Here is a 17,927-nt window from a genome sequence, read left to right on the forward strand (position 1 = left end):
ATTAGCTCCCTGCTCTCTGTAATCAACTGCACACACAGAGCGCGAGTAATGCTCATAATGAGGTGTTTTAGTGTATGAGTGGCTCTACACATTTACTTTGAAGCGTGCAGTACATGCAATCTTTATATTTATTTAATTAAATCACAGCCTTTTGTCAACAAAGGACATATTGTGATTTTAATTTGATTAATTGTGCATTCAAACATTCATTTTATTTCAAATATGTAAAATTCCGTATTCTGCGATTCAAGCGACTTTTTCACCTGACTTGCACCTGATGGGCAATAAAAGGGCAAAAAAAATCCCATAGACTTGCATTGAAGGAAGGACCTAAGCCATATCTAGCAGACATGGTGGTGGGATCTTTTCACTAACCCTAACACTATCTTTTGACCAACTTGCAACCACCCCTAACAACCTAGCAATGCTTTTGCAACCATCCAGAACACACTAGAAACCACATAGCAACACATTAAATACCACTCAGTACCCCTTAACAACTGCATAGCAGCGCCCTGCCAACCACCTACAACATCCTAGCATTAATGTCTTTAATGTTTTGAATGATGAAATGTAAATGTTAAACTCAAACAAGATGACATTGAAAACACAATGATGTTAATAATATTGTTTTATGCTATTAATATACTATTAACATGTGGTACTTTCTACTAAGCTATAGGAATGCTCAGTCATGTAAAATCCTCCTTGTCAATATTAGAAGTGTCATATCTTCCCACTCGCCCCCCCACCCCGTATGCAATCCAGGATTCATATAACTGACAGCAGAGAAAGCCAAGCCTTTTCTCGGTGCCAGCGGCGATTTAAAATGTGATCATTGTGAGATTCTGTTGTGCCATTCATCATACATTCAGGTAAAACAAAAGAGGTCATGGCACTGGATGAAAGCAGCAGTAAATTCAAACTGTCACTTCAAACGCATCTTTGCTCTACTTTTTGCATGCACAGTGTGGATCTGGGACAAAAAGAAGGCTGTTGCTCAACACACACACACAAATCAGAGTGTGCTGTAAATATAAAAGACTCTTTGTGAACGGCTCTCAACACATTCATCATATTTCCATGCACGGGTTGCTGGAAGATCAGAACTTCATGGTGACCTCCATTGGAGGTCATAGACACGTACCAAGACATGTTTTAGTAGGTACTGTGATTGTGCCAAATATGACGGGACAACGTTCTTGTGCAAGAAGGATACTTTGAAGAGACCAGACAGAGGGGTGAGAGGGTTTTGTACTGAGTGACAGGGTCATTGTGATATATCACAAAAGCTTACACAGCCTTTGAACTAATAGGAATGCTGCCTGTTCTGGGCGTTAACAGGTGAAGCTCAGTATCCCTGACTGATTGAAAGCAAAGGACCATGGGTGCATAGGCCCGTAGGTTGGGGAATGCCTGAAATGTTACTCCTTTTCCCATTTGGCAATGGTTTATTTGAAGTCAAACTTTTCATAAGCCAATAAAAAGAGAAGGCATGCAAGCTTATACTACTTTATGAAAAGATGCCTACAGATCAAATAGCCATAAATTGGATGTTGAAAGACAAGGATCATGCAAAGGAATGCTGCTGTTTTATCAATCTGTGGTCTTAAAATGGAGTGGTGGATGGTGGTTTCAGGACATAGTGCTGACTCCGGGATAAATGCAGATGGTGTCTGATTGGAGTCATACTAAGCCGGGCTCTGCTTCTATTAGCAAGAGCCGTCTGGTTTTGATCAAAAGCATAACAAAGAATGATGTAAATTTAGCTGGAAACAAGATCCCATCGTAAGAGCAATGTGAGCTCAGAGTGAAAAGTTTGTGTGGGTGTAAGTAGTTTTTCTTGTATTTATTTGGGTTATTATTATTATTATTTGTGAACTGTCATTTTGAGTTGCTTAGATGCAATGGATTCAGCTCATCTGCATGTGTGTGTTTGTGTGGGGAACTTTTAGGGGGAAGAAAGATGGAGAGATTCCCCATTTTTTTTTTATTTCAGCTGTATGAGGGGGGCTTGGCTGTAACCCCCATTCTGGGGTACAGGCAGATATAGAGGGGGACTGCTCATGAGAGAGGGACCGACTCCTTTTCCAAACTCCAAACTGACCTAGTTTTGCAAACAAAGACTGAAAGTGAGTGTAACTTGTGTTGCGCTCTCTCTCTTGACAACCCCCCCACATCCCCCCTCCCCCCCATTGTCTGTTACCTTTCCAAACTTCCTCTCTGAGCCATCTTTCTTTCTTTCTTTGTCCATTCATTGTTGTTCTTTCTCTTTCTGGTCCATATCTCATACATGAACATTGATGTTTTGCATGGGAGTCAATGCTAGACTCTTTGTATGAGAGTCTATAGCAAAACTTAGAACTAGTAAAATGTTGTGAAATTTGGTAGACTCATGGGGAAGAGCCTCAGCTTCTCTCATGCCAAATTTGGAATTTTTATCTCAAACCCTGTAATGCCACCAACATTTTGAAATACACAGAAATGTTAACGTACAGTATAACTTTTGAACCCAATGTCCTAGAAACAAAACTTCTGCTATGATACTGTGGGGTGCGTTAAGGTCATGGATACGGATCCTTATTTAATTATATCTTCCTCAAATTTTGGTCAGATGGTGAGCAAGAGTTATTTCAATAATTTAGACAAATAAGCTGTTCGTGTGAAACACATCAACAAATTTGGTGGTGTGGATAAAACAGGAAGTAAGCCTGTATCTTTGTTATGCTTATTGAAGGAAAACTTGCTAATTGTCCTTTACCAAGAATAGTTTTTCTTTCTTTGTCCATTCATTGTTGTTCTTTCTCATTCTGGTCCATATCTCAGATGTGAACATTTATGTTTAGCTTCTTTGCAGACTGGCTGTCATAATACACTTCATGTAAGCTCTAGTAAGTCATTTCGGTAAGAAAGCATCTGCCAAGGAAATGTGCATATAACTTAGTGTTCCTTTGTCTGTGTCTGGTCCTGCTTGTCTTGCACACTCTCCTTTCACAACTCACAATGGAATCCTCAGATTTCCCCGTCGCCTCCTTGATTTTCGCTCTTCCCTGAGTAGCTGTGTCATCACTCATCATACATCTACCTCTCCAGGTTTGCCATGTTTCACACACACGAGAGGTGTTCATTCAGGGAATTCTCTGCAGCCTGTGGCAGACTGTAAATCAGTGTTATTACAGTGTCCATGTTCCCATTGCCTTTTAAAGGTGCTGAATGCCCAGTCCCTTATTTACTGGCTCATTTTTGCCCCCACCTCATCATGATTGCCTTCCCAGATGCCTTGTGGCTCTGGAAACAAACAGAAAAGGAAAAAAGACCCCATGTTTTAAGGTTCAGGAATGCAGAGGCACAGGGAAAGAAGAGGGACGGTGACAAAGAGAGGCCCTTATAAAGCCAGTCTTCCACTGTCTCACAGGTCTTATAATGTTTGTTTATTTTAAGCTATTTATTGAAACAGTCGAGTTCGAATCTTTATTTAGTTTGTTTTGTTTTGCCTGGTGGCCTTCTTTTTTTGGCTCCAATGTCCATGTTTTCTCTCGGGAGATCGTAACTGCCATTCTTGGCACACTTCCGTACTTTTATTCTGTCACAGTCTGTTGGAACTGATTTGTCTGTCGATTTAAAGGATGTTGGTTTTGGTCTCTAGACTGGCTAATTAGGGGTTAATGAGGCCAAGCATTGATAAAGTGACTGATGTGGAGATAAATAGCGCTGCTTAACTATGCCAACTCAACAGCCTGAAATCCACTTTAGTTTCGGCCCTTATTGCACAAAAAATTGGTTTTAAAATATGATTAGCTTTTAGATTTAATGCAAAACATGTTTTCCCCATTAAGTCAAGAATGTATCTTCATAACAGCAGCATTATGATGATTATAGCATTAGAAAACCACTTGAAGTGGGAAACCTCACTACCCCCACATTGTTGGTTTTGGGATGAAAGTTAATTATTAAGCCATTCTGCTGGTTACTGACAAATCCATCTTTTTAACTCAAACGGTCCCAGCAAAATGTCTTCACAATGAAGCAGCTCAGCATAGCAGGTCACCAGTATGTGTTGTGTTTTAGATGCTGGTCCCCAGTATGGGATGTTGGAGTGCTGTGTTTTTCAGAAGGCTTCTTAACTAGGTTAACCAACAAGACTTCTTTGGTCAACCAGCACCACCCAGAGAAATACCATGCAGATAGATCAGCACTAAACAGCGAAACCAGGCTAGACCAATCTGGTCTAAGCTGGTCTTTCAGCAGGGAGGGATAACCAACCTCTTTATACCAAGCCGTGGAGAGACCTGGCAAGTTTGGTGACCTCCTGCTCCTCTGACAAATCTGTTCCTCAGCGGGCAGCTTAAACCAGCTGGTTTTGCAGGGCATGACAATGAGACCATTTTCTTATGAGACTAGCTCTTGGCTTTTTTCCAGATCAGAGGTGAAAGAGCAGAGAGGAATAGATTAATATTGTTGCCCATATTAGTTGCATGTTTTGCTTTCCTGGACTGCTTTGTATGTTGACATTGAAGATCAATGAGGGGCTTAAGGGTGGCGTCGACGGTTATTACAGTCTTGGTGTAATAACCTTAAGATTCACATTCTTCTGCGATGGACCCATTTATAGTCAACACAGTCTCTTTTTAGTCCATGAATTATGAACAAGCTATGTGTGCTAAGTGTTTACAATGGAAAATGTGATGGAATAGAGGTAAATACAATTTCACAGGTCTCATAAGTTTTCAGATTTGCTAACAAAGTGTTAAATTGCCTAGAATGATTTCTGTGAAGTCATCCATACTCTATCTTTTTCTGTTTCTCTCTCTCAGGACTATCTGGGCTGCATTATTGACTGTGGCGACTTGCCTCTCAAACCCGAGGAAGTCAGCACGCTCTTCTGCAACATCGAGGACATCTACGAGTTTAACAGGTGGGATTCCCCCTTGCTCTTTCTTTCACACTTGTCTTTTCAAGGTCTGGTGGTCATGTCTGAGTCAGAGATGTCTGCTTGGGTGGCAGTGGTGTCTGTTGAATTTGTCTAAGACACAGTGGCTGGCCTCAAAGCCCTGTTCTGTTGGGACTGTGAGGGACAATGTGCAGATGTCAAAGTGAATGCACGCTATTTTTGAAACACTCCAGCAGACTCTGTCTGTTCTGCCCTACATGATCTTGAATGCTTTTTAGAAGACCTTTGCTCAGCATGTGTCATAACTACAGGTCTTTTTTTAAAGCAGAAATGAAGCATATGGTTTACTACATTGTGGGTTCATGCATGGTGCACAGTTTTGTTTGCCTTGTTATGTGCCTACGTCACACTGTTTATTTCAAATTACACGCTGTTTATTTCACACATGCAGTACATATGATTTTCTGCATTCATTTCTCTTAGAGTGTTGAAGCCTCTTATATAAAGGGCATTTATCAATTATCTTCTGACATCTGCCATTAACAGTGACATGAACTGAACTGTAACTGACTGATGGATTTGGAGACGTGTGACCGAGAGAGTGCTGTTGGGGTCCTGGGAAGGAAGTTCCCATACCTCATACCTCTCGTTTTTCCTCGCTGCTCCTTGTCCCTCAGTGATTCCTGCTGAGAGAACTATTTTCATACTTTTCTTTCCCTTTTTCTGTCCATGCCAAGTCAGTCTTACTCTGATGACATTAGTCAATGTTGAAAATTGAACATGGCGCCTCAAAGCTAACACTTGCTAACCGGCTGGTTTCATGACTGTGAATCAGTTAGGTAGTTGTGTGTATAACTTCATTGAACTGCTTGCGTTTTTAGCGAGATGTATCTTATCTGATAGTCTAGATGTAGAACATAGGCTAAATATAGAAAATTACTCAAAAGTTTATCATCGATATTGATTTTTTTTCTATAAATAGCGATATCGTTTTATTGCCTAGCCCTAGGATAGTTTTAAAAAATTACAATTATTTACTCACCCTAATGTTCCGAATCTCGATGCTGTTATCAATGATTCTGTTGCAGCAGTTTTCAGCTAACAGGATACTGGAGGGGAAGATTATCAGTAAATAATTACTAAAATTTCAGTTTGTTGCTCACACAAAGTTATCGTATGACTTCAGAAGATGTAGAATATAGCGCATAAGTCATATGGACTATTTTAATAGTGCTTTATGTAATTTTTGTGTACTTCACCAGTGTGAACATTCTTCAAAATATCTAAGGTTTTGTTTCACAGAAGAAAGCAAGTCAAAGTGGTCTGGAATGACCCAAAGTTGAGTAAATAATGGTGAGATTTTCATTTTTGGGTGAACTTGTCCTATAAATCAAGTCTTAATTGCGTGCCTCTGCAGTGGTTAAGGCACTATATAAAACAAAGGACTGACCTTGTTTTCTCACACTGCCTTATAGCTCAAACAAACAAAGGCTTTCTCTTTGTCTTTTCTTACTCTAAAAAACCCTCTGCTCATCACTTTGGAATGTAGCCCCTGTATTCACACTTGATTCTGTTGAGTCTACTTTCTTGGCACCGGTCAGAGCTGTAGGACACATACAGATGTCATTTTTCTCTGAGCCAAAGCAGCCAGGCTCCAAAGTAGAGCTCAAGCCCCTGTGGTGAATGAGCCACACATGACCTGTCAGAAAATGAGGGTGCATCCAAGCAAGCAATGCATCCTGGGACAGCAGACAGGACTTATTTTGTTCCCACAGACATCTGTCCAGTTATAGTGAAGCATTGTAAATTGTGCCTTAGCACTGGAATGCTGCATTTGTCTTGAGCTTTGACTGCAACAGAAAAAGCTGTTTTTGCTGGCTTGGGAATCTCCACTCTATTTTGCACTGATGAAAACATTCCACTGCTGTCTCATTCCTGTGTTTTGCAATAGTTCTTTCAAAATCTTCTCATCCGTGCTGATTGCTCGTATTGTTCTTTGTTTGTTTTATCACATTTAATCAAACCATTATGTGTCATTCAGCACTCATTTTGAAGGCCTTGAATAAGTGTTACAATTTTAGAGCACCTACATTGCACCTATTTTTACACAGTGACTGTGATTCTAAGGTAATTACTTAGTATTTTAAAGCCCAACCTCCACCCAGTCCTTAAAAAATGTTCAATCTAAAATGAAAAATGTAAAAAATTACAATTATTATTATTATAATGATTGTCGACTAATATAGATCTAGAGAGCAGGGTGATAGACAATGAGATATTTTGGAGCCGTGGCCTTGTGGTCAGTGTGGGTGTTAAAGCATATATTGAGCAATAATGCTTGTGTGGAAGACCCGGGTTCAAGTCCGGCCCGGGTAATGTTCCTGTCTCGTTTTCTTCCATCTCCCTTTGGTTTCCTGTTCTCTCTTAACTATGGCTGTCAATGAAAAATGGCACAAAGTTCAAAATTAGAGAGAAAACAGGTAAAATTAAATTAATACTTATCCTATCAATCTATCACTATTATTAATCATAGAGGTTTTCTTAACTGCCCAGGAAGATTCCTCCATCAGGAGAGGTAGAATCACTCTCCTGTAACTGTCTATCACTGTACCATGCTGTGGCTTCACCATTTGGTGTCAGGTTCATCTCCATGTACATTGCAGCACTAAGAATAAGGATGGTTGTTTTCTTAATAAAGACAGATCTGAGCTTTTCCAAAAGACTGATCTCACTGCCTTCCTGTCTCGTCACTGTCTCTTTTGATCTCCTTCAAGAGAGGTAACGAGTATAGATTTGTCCTGAAGATTCTTATATTAAACAAAAAAGAAGAATGACTGTGTGAATTTCCACCCTTCAATGGATGCTGTGTCTCCAGCAAAAATACAGCCTTGACTGCTGTGGGAAAATACGAGCTAGATGAAAGGGACTGCAATGCAGTGAACTTCTGTTTGGGTTATACATATCACTTGCAGCATAGATGAATGGTGGAAGTAGGAGAAAAGAAAGGGATGAGAGTAGGAGGAGAGAATGAATCGAGAGAAGAGGACAACTTATGACTTGAGTCCAAATCAAGGGAAGAGATTAGGTGCAGATTGAATGGAACAAAGGGAGTTACGTTTTTTACATTCAGGTCTTCTTGCAGGTGACTCCCTCTTTCTGGTCATGATCATAACTCTCTACTCTCAAACAAACTTGTTAGGGAGAGTCAACAGAGGGACATTTCTGCTTTTCATTTTTGCTGTTCATCTAGGGGCCGTTCACACCGAATGCATTTTTTGCATCTGCCTGCTCTGTTTTTCTATGTAAATGTGCTAAACAGACGTCTTTTACCATTGTGCCACATCTCTTTTTTTTAGACAGTGTGACAGTGTCAGCTTTTAAAAATGCGTCTTGAGACACCTGCGTTCTGTTCCATTTGTTGAGCTGCGTCTAGATTTTTTAATACAATTTTCTGTGCACCACATTTAGTTTTCAGAGGAGCACACACGTCCTTCAATCATGATCCACTACATCAGTGGTTCTCTTTTTGACTTAAAGGCTCATGAAGGCTAAGATATTTCCTCCATAACTTCTGCATTAATGATGAAAAAGCTGCTTATTGTTAAATGTTTTTAATAATAAAACAAAGTTTCAATAGATAAACATCTTTCATCTTAATACATTTCGCGATTCCAGAAGTTTCAAAAACTGTCTGTTCTTTAATATATACAGTACAACAGTTGTTGAGGGGATGAATTAAAGTGAGAAATGTTATATCAGTTTACATGTTGTACATCTTAATTTATAGATTATTTTAATTTATTTTAAATAAGTAATCTTTCAGCTCCTCGTGGAGAAGCAATGCACTGCATAGTTGTTGAACAGTTCTGACACGGTCAAAGAATAGACCAGAGCATGCCTTTTGTCTTAATGTATTAAGTTCTCATTTTACCCCAAATATTTCCCCAAACTCAGAAATTTCTTTGTATGTATCTGGCAAAGAAGAACCTGGTATTTAGTATGAATGTAGCAAACATATTTTAAGTCTCAAACTTGCATTCGCCAATACTTTCCTGGGATTTTGGGTGAATGTGCCAGGACCTTACAAAATGTGCCAAGATATAATTTAATCTAACTTTTCCACTACACTGCAGACATGAAAGCAGATACTGGTGGCTTTGAGTTTGCAGAAACATATTCATTGTTATCCAATTACGGGTCACAAACTGTGATTTATTATCTAGCCACCTATTTCATCTAAGTCAGGTGTGCTCACACTTCTATGAAATGAGATCTACTTTTTCATAATGTTATTATAGAAGATCTACCATACACAATATAGGCCTATACATTGTAAGAAGTGTTGTCACAATACTAACATTTCTGTACTTGGTAGTGAAATTTTACGTTTCTCGATACCAGTTTTGATACCACCACTTCACGGATCCGGCTCACACTGTTGTTTATTTTTCTCTCCCTCTTGTCTCACAGGTGGAGCCGGCACACGTGATTAGCGTTTCCATGGGAACGCTGGTCGATCCCGGGGAGACGTTGATCACAGTGATGAATTACATATCTGCTTCCACCTGCTTCACTCTGATTGCACTCCCTGCTTATTCCTTGTGTTTCCCCTCCTTCTTGGCCAGTTTATTGTTTGCTGTTACAGTTCACTGTTACTGTTCGCTGTATGCTGTCATGTGTAACGTTTCTCTCTTGTGCAGTTGGAACGTGCTCATTTATCTGTTGGTTGCCTGTCTATAGAGGTGCGGTTACCTGCCTACTTGTGGTCTCTCTCACCAGTTGTTGCCCAGTACTGTGGAGGAGGATTCCTCGGTGTCTGCCCGCATCTCAGGAGATTAGTCTGGGCTTCGTTTCGCACCACACTAGCTTCAACGGACTCTCTTCAGATTGCTTCAGACTACCACAATGCACACACTCATCTCACGAACACACTAATTCCTACCAGCGGCTTGTTGGATCAGCTGTCTGTGGCCAGTGCAGGAAGCACCTTTCTGTGACTCTCATTCTACTAGTGTGGCTTGTTGGATCAGCTGTCAGCAGCCTGCGCCAGGAGCGCCATTAAGTTACTTCACATTCTCTGTCAATAAATACTATTTATTTGTCATCTTTTTTTTTGGGCCCTTTATCCTCCCCCACCCCCCAACCGTGACACACATATTATAATACTAATAAGCATTGTTTCAGGTTTTCAAGTATTTATTCTAGACACATAAACAGTCAGTATACGATAAGAACAAAGAAACATATTCAAAGCTATGAATAGAAACAAATTTAAAACCACAGAACAAAAAAATATATACGAAGTATGAATTTTAACCACTTAGAAAGTTTTTAACAGCAGAATCAAGTATTTAATTAAACATTCAGAATGAAATAAATGTGACATAAAACTACTACTGGTCTTCACTGTATAATTATAATACATTAATACTTTTTTAAGGTAGTGAAGTTATCCAGCCAGGAGCAATGAGTGGTTTTCTCATTTCCTTGTTACCTATTGATGCTTATTGACCCCACCCATGGGTTTGACTTTTCTTTGCTTAAATGAATTCACATTTACTATATAGTGTGCTGGGGGGGTGGGGGGGCATGCACATCAATAGCGGCAGGTCTTTTAGGTTACATTTACACTTTAAGTCTGACTTTTTGATAGAAATTCGCTTTTTGTCCAACTATTTGTTTACTCTACACATAACTGACTGACTGTTCTTAGATTAATACTTTGCCTGAATTGTGTATTTGACCATTCAGGCATGTATCCGCATTACCACAAGCACTCTCAGAGCACACGCTTATGTACCTAAAGCACACGCACACATATAAACCACCTGTCAGTGAAACAGTACGCATCTACAGAAGCAACGAAATAAAAAAAAATCTTTAGGATTTTCGTCGTAAAAACACTTTATCAACTAGTAGTCTTGCGATTGCAATTTAATTAGCACCTCTGATCTAAGTATTACACATATAATCCTACAGGCACCTAGAACTTCAAGATCTTAAGTCTATCTTACATAAAAAAGCATGCATGAATTCACTACCGTTTCCCTCATAACCACAATGAACAGACACAAAATGAGCTTCGTCTTTAGAGGAGAAGAGAGGATGATGAAGGCTGAATTACTGAGGTTTCCTTCCGAACTTTTAGCCTCGGTCACATAAAGGAAAGTCCATAGTGTTTAGAGAGTGCCAAGTTGTTTTCCTTCACAAGATATGGTAGGAGGGCTTCCCAAGAGACTGACCAGTCTGGTGGATTGGGCACCTCTTGGCAATGAATGTTGGAGTTGCTAATGAACTGATTGAAATACAGTGTGGTTTGGTTGAATTGTCACAGAACTTTCGTTCAACCCTCAGGAGGTACACTAGGAGTGGCGAGCACCCTTGGTTTCAGAACATTGTCAGAGAATGTCAAACCAGTCATCACTGGTCATAAAAGTCCCACCAGCCACAAGAGATCATATCAGCTACATAACATTGAGGGAAAATCCTTACTTTTCCATCTGGTGTTTGTCTCACAATAGAGATTGTTTGACTAAACCAAGCCCAAGCTTCCTTCATTGCCTCAAAGTCCAGACGCTGTTGCCAGCCAATACTGTATAATCAAAGATCGCTGTTCTTGACTCATTCACTGCCTGAAAGGAGAGCTAAACAGCTTTCCCTACTACAAACTATTAAAGAGATGTATAGAAAACAAAGATATTCAGCAGTCACATCCATGGGTTTTACGGTGCAAAGAAAGGAGGGCATTCAAGGTTGACTGTGTGGATGTTGGGATACGTTTGGAGGGGAGATATGTTTCAGGATGGGAAAGGAGTAGAAGGAAATTGAGCCAAAATTAGATGTATTCCATCTGTGTGCATTTAGGCAATAGTTTGGTTTAAGTGATAAAAAAAAAAAAAAAAAAAATTGGAAATGCAGGCAAGAATTGGAGCCCATTCCAGTCAAGAGTGTCCTCTTGAAACACCAGTCCCAGATGTTTCCACAGAGAGGGAATAACAAAGTTTAAACAAAGAGATATTCCAAGTCTCATCTTAGAAAACTGTGGTCTTTATATGTCACTCGACGCAACTTTTGCATTGCATGTTTATCACTGAGGTTTAAAGTGAAAAGCATTTGTGAGAACATGTGAGTATAAATATGTGTTTTGCACCAAAACTAATTAAACCCTTTTATCTTTGACAGTGAGCTTTTGGAAGATCTGGAACGAAGTCCACATGCGGCCGCCATAGCTGAGTGCTTTGTGGAGAGGGTAAGCATATGATAGATGAAGTACACATTTTTTCTCATTTAAAACCTCATTGAATCATACACAATACACTTATCTCAAAAGAAGGAATTCTAATTTGTGGTTTAAAGCACGTCATTCTAGCTCTACACTCAAAACACAAGGAGCTGTTGGATCTGCCAAACTGCTTAAAGGAAATCAAGTTTCGTTAATCTGTTTTACAAAACCTTAATGGCGGGCCTCTTGCTTGGCAGTGTGGCAAAAGCACACGGATTTGTGTCGGGGCCAGAAACAGATGGACTCTGTAAAACGAAACATAAACATATCCGCAAACAGGGTTGAACTTTGAACACATGCACACATCAGCTGAATGCATTTGCAGACACTTTTGCTGTCTTTCTCCACACCACGTTGACACAACAATGAGCAGATCAAGCTGGGATGGGAACCAGACAAGGACATCTTTGTTTGGAGTGGTAGATAGGCTGAATGTTCTCATGGCTCTTTCTGCCATGATTTGTTTCACAGTTTAGAAGAGGAAATTGTTCTTTACCTTCCAAATCAGAGGGAGTTTAAGGGGGCATTCACTACGAACATTTGTTTGTGTACATCCGCACAGTTTTTTAATAGTTTTTCTATGTAAATATGGAGACTGATATATAAGATGGCAATATTTCCAGTGTGATTGTACTGTGTGATTGTAGCTCAACTTCATCCATCATGCATGTATACACCTGCTTAATCAGACGGTATCTGGCCTTGGCGTTGTGCGCATGTTGATGAACAGTCCTTCTTTTTTTTAAGTACCTATAATAAAGTGATAGTTACGTGACAGTTATGGGCGCTTCATATCAAATCATATGGATAGGGTATACATAGGGGAATCAAACATCCACCACTCCTTTTATGATGATTCAGATAGATTGATAATTATTGTTTTGTTCTGTGACATATTTTAATTGTACTGCATCTATAGCCAACATTTGACCAGCGATCATTTTGACAAACTTTGTGAGTTTAATTTTAATAATAAATCATTTCATATTGCTGCACAGCATGTACTGCTAGAAGGTGCCCTGGACTCTATCTGCAGCTGTTTATGATTATGCATACAAATTGTTTGATATGCAACGAGTACTTCTAGATAAACGTAATAATTTCTTGACATTGATTTCTAGATAACTTTCTAGATAGACTTGGTTTAGATAAAAATTAATAGCTACATTGGCTAATAAGTATTTTGCAGTTTTCTTATTTTTTACTTTCATTTCATATGGGTTTATTAGATTTGAATTTATTTTACATTTACACTATTTTGGCAATTTCCTGTGTGGTGCGGTTTTTTGTGCATTTTTCTTGCACACCTATTATGAAAATAACTTTGATTTCTCTGACCAGGTTGCCTTGCAGTAAAGAACTTACAATTTGAATCATGTTGGAGTTACTCTTTAGTTGAGTACATTTTAAAGTTAAAAAATTAAATCGTAAAAAGGCCGTAAATTAAAAAAAAACAAAAAAAACTAGATTTTAATTTTTGCCATATTGCCCAGCCCTACTCAAAACACCTGCATTCTGTTCCATTCGTTGCACTACGTCTAGTTTTTTTAATGCAGGATCATGTTCAGTCTGAACGGACCCTTAAGCCTTGATTATACAATGGAAGATGCCAACCTTTTCTTCTCCTCAACGAACAAAAGATTTCAGGGAAGTGCACAAACAGGAGAAATATCACCAAACACATCAGCGGAACAAAAATGTCTGTGCATTTCATCATAATGTTTAGGTGAACTCAAATAAGCCTGTTAGCCCTGTAAGTAAAAATGAGCCTTTAAGCAGCTGTCCCTCGACCCACTGTTTACCCAATTCGTGCTGTAATGGCCGCTGTTAGGAACAATTAGCACTCACCAAGGAAGCACAGAGTACATTCGATTAAGCCATTACCGGTGGGCTATTTTGAGGTTTTAACTGACACAGAGCTTAAATTTGACCTTCTCTAATGGCACAGAGGCTTTAGAGCGCCTGTCTTCTTTAGGTTTTTCCCAGAATCGCAAAAAAAAAACATCTTTCAGCAATATAAAAAAGGCCAACTTCTTCCAAAACAAAGCAGTGCCTGTGGCTAGATATCAGGCTCCAAATAGAGCACATTTGAGATCTGTTTACATGCTCGTACAGATGTACTTCAGTGACTGTATGTCTGCATCTGTTGTGCAGCCCATATCAGGCCAGATTTGCCCGTAGCAGTCATACTGCCCATAGCCAAAGCAGATGACGGGGTTCACTTGATTGTGTTGGTCTGGTACTGCTTCTGTTTTTGGACATTTAGTGGAAAAGTCTCTTAACTGGTCCCACATACTTGTCTAGTGAGCGCCACTCTAGATTTTGCCATTTTTATTCTTCTCTCTGTTATATTTTTGTCTGGTTTCATAATTCCTGCACTTGGAACAATGAGCAATGAACAACATGATGGCAACAACAAATGCTCTTTTATTGATTGTATGAAGATATTTTCACACAGTAAGTCTTTGCAATCTCACAGTACAGTGAATCATTCATGAATTTTGTTCTCTCTTTGTTTAGAGTGAAGCTTTTGACATTTACACCATATACTGCATGAATTACCCCAAGTAAGTGAAAGATATTTCTATTACAGTTACAATGTATAAACAGATGGTTTATTTAAAATTAATAAACCATCTATGCCATTTATGTGGAAAGCATAGTACTTTGCTTCATGTTATGGACTGTAGATGTATTGCTGTCAAGATGTCAACCAAAATGATGACTAAATAGTAAAATAAGTTTGAAGAATGTAGTGTGGTTTTAATTAGACAATGTCAGCTATAGGTCTAGTCGAAAAATTAGACAAATCACAGACAGACATGCTTGGGTGATGACTGCTTGGAAATACTTTTCAGCCCTTCTAACATTATTCCCACGGGCCTCCAGTACAGCAGTAGCAGATGTTCTGTTCTAGCTGATTTCTGATCTTCAGGGAATTAGTTATTGCATACTGATATACACATTACTGAAAACATAACGGCAAAGGGATAGTTCGCTCGAAAAAGGAAATTCTACATGTACATTTAGTCATTTAACAGACAATTTTATCCAAAGCGACTTACAAATGTAGCAAGCAATTCTGTCATCATTTACTCACCCTCATATTGTTCCAAAACTCTATATACCATGAAAGTAAATGGTGACCTGGGACAGAGCAGCTTGGACATTGGACATCCACATACTGGAGATAACTCATTTAGTGTTCAGCTGAAGAAAGAAAGCCAGATGGGTTTGAAACGACATAAGAGTGAGTAAATGATGACAGAATTTCCATTTTTGGGTGAACTATCACTTTTACTATTTTTTATACAACACTGCATGTTCAGAATGTTTTTCTAAGTAGCTTTGAAGGTTTACAGGGAAATCAGCTGAATGCATTACTGCAAACCTTACACTTTACAACTGCCAAACTGATGAGTCTCCCAGTAGACAACCATCTGCCTTAATATCTGGTTACTTCCCTGTTTCTGTCCAGCTCTGTCGCCGTCCTGCGGGACTGCATGAAGAATGAGAGCTTGGTGCGCTTCTTCCAGGAGAGGCAGGCCACCCTGTGCCACTCATTGCCCCTGGAGACCTACCTACTTAAACCTGTGCAAAGGATTCTTAAATACCACCTCCTTCTGCAGGTCAGTAGAGAAATTGGCCACTCTACAGTGGTGTAGATTGGGCTCAGATCCAAGGGGAAATTTACAAATGTTGTTTAATTGCAGTTGTGCTGCAGATGTAATATTTCTTTAGATTTTTTTTAACAAAGAAGCTGATTCAAGTTAAATGACCAGCATTAGCAGCACTGAAAAAGGTATGTCTAACTCTTGTCTTGATTGTACAGCTTAAGTAGTGTCTCCCCCTTGTGGTAGGAGCTGTCCAAACACTTTGATAAAAGTGATCCAGGGTATGAGGTGGTGGAGGATGCCATTATCACTATGACAGCAGTTGCCTGGTACATTAATGATATGAAGAGGAAACAAGAGCATGCGGTCAGGCTGCAGGTAACTCCACTTGTCAAATGCACCTTTTGCCTTACTTTACAATAATCTTTTTACAGTTTCAAACTTATAGAAAAATAATAAACTTTGGCAATGACATATTGTATTTTATTACACGGCTCTCTGGAATATTTGATTCTTACTGGTCAACTGTAGCATACAGTGGTAAAATATTTCTGAATAATGTCCATTGTCCATAGCAACACTGTATAACTGACTGCTCAACCCTCTACAGACAAGTTGGAGAAAGAATCGCCATTGGCTAGTACATTTTTCTTTTTACTTGCCAGAATTTTGACGACATGTAATCATAATGCAACTGAAAACTGAAAAAGATATTAAGAAAACCGAGAAGGGGGCATCTTCACATATATAAAGTACCAAATATATATGACTTCATGCGATATAGTAAGCTAGATTGTACATTTTATTTAATATTTCACTTTTTATCATTTCAATCACATTTTTGATTTTTTTTAAAGTACAAATTTCACATTCTATAAATTTATATGATATCATGAAATTGCATTTATTCACAATAATTGCATTAAAATTCACAAGGTTGGAACCTTATAATGAAATCAGAATTCCACAAATAACAATAATTTAATAATTATTTTATAAAAATAATCATTTAAGTGCTACTATATCAAAAGTACTATGTAAAAACACTAGGCTGTGTAAAAATCCCTGTATAGATACTGCAAGAGCTTATTTGTCAATTTTTTCCATATTTACAATATTTGTTGAAGTTAAAATGTTTCATAATGTATGATTGACAAGTATTTATATGTACACATTTATTACACTTACTGCATTACTACATTTTGTTACTTGTGTGTTTACATGCACTTGTGCGATTTACAAGTATTTACATAGATATGTGTATAACAAGCGCTAAAATGGTTCTGTTTCTTTAAGAGAACCCACAGCTCCGTGAGCAAATGTTTATGGTTGAATTAACTCAGCGCACATTAATGAGAGAAAAGTTGCACGGTGGTTTTTTCGATCACCAACTGACTGTAAATAACAGAAAGGATATTAAAAGAGAAATTAAATGAAAAATAAATGAGTGTGTGGGTCTCGTCTTTGGACACAAAATACATGGACCGAGCCAAAGGGAAACTTTTACTTGCATAATGTGTATTTACTTACGTGTACAAATATTTATTGCGCATGTTCTCAAATTTAAATCTACAAGCCCTCGAGATTTGCAACACTTTTACCTTCTGACAGATGTCCAAAAGGCGTGTTACTGGTCTGTAGCCATGCTGTAAAATGGAGAATGTTGTGTAAACAGTCCATGGAAAAGTTTAAGCAAAATCATAGTTGACCTGGTTAAATGCAATGTAAATGTACAGTAACTATGGCATATCATGACTCAACTCAAGTGATTTTGACAGTGCGATCACAACACCTCAGTACCCACTGCAGGCAAATAAGGAAAATTTCCTTCAGAGTGGTAAAAAACGAGGCTGAATCCAGCTTCTTACACGCCAGCTTTTTATTCAGTAAAATGATCACTGTGCTAAAGTTCTTCACCACTACACAACTCAATCACTGGCAAGTAAAATCTGAACATTTACAACAGACATATTGTAGTCACATAGCGAGAAATTTGGTCACATATGGAAGTGATTTACACACAATGTAGAGGGCTGCTACTTACATGGACATCTGTGCCCTAGTTGCGCTTGAGTTCTGTCTCTCATATCACTTCATGCTCTTAACAAGTTAGCTGATGAAATCATTTAAATAAGTACAT

The 17,927-nt window shown here is 38.7% G+C and overlaps 1 protein-coding gene across 1 annotated transcript in view; it reads left to right on the forward strand.

The window, feature by feature from the left end:
- The window catches only part of LOC127422131 (pleckstrin homology domain-containing family G member 2-like), a 55,293-nt gene that overhangs the window by 35,171 nt on the left and 2,195 nt on the right, over window positions 1-17,927 (forward strand). Inside the window, exons 4-8 of the mRNA XM_051665482.1 lie at window positions 4,815-4,915; window positions 12,074-12,140; window positions 14,694-14,740; window positions 15,652-15,802; window positions 16,034-16,165. Coding sequence (XP_051521442.1) covers window positions 4,815-4,915; window positions 12,074-12,140; window positions 14,694-14,740; window positions 15,652-15,802; window positions 16,034-16,165 — 498 coding nt within the window. The remainder of the gene's footprint in view (window positions 1-4,814; window positions 4,916-12,073; window positions 12,141-14,693; window positions 14,741-15,651; window positions 15,803-16,033; window positions 16,166-17,927) is intronic.

Source organism: Myxocyprinus asiaticus, chromosome 31, assembly GCF_019703515.2.
Source record: "Myxocyprinus asiaticus isolate MX2 ecotype Aquarium Trade chromosome 31, UBuf_Myxa_2, whole genome shotgun sequence".
NCBI classification, from domain to species: domain Eukaryota; kingdom Metazoa; phylum Chordata; class Actinopteri; order Cypriniformes; family Catostomidae; genus Myxocyprinus; species Myxocyprinus asiaticus.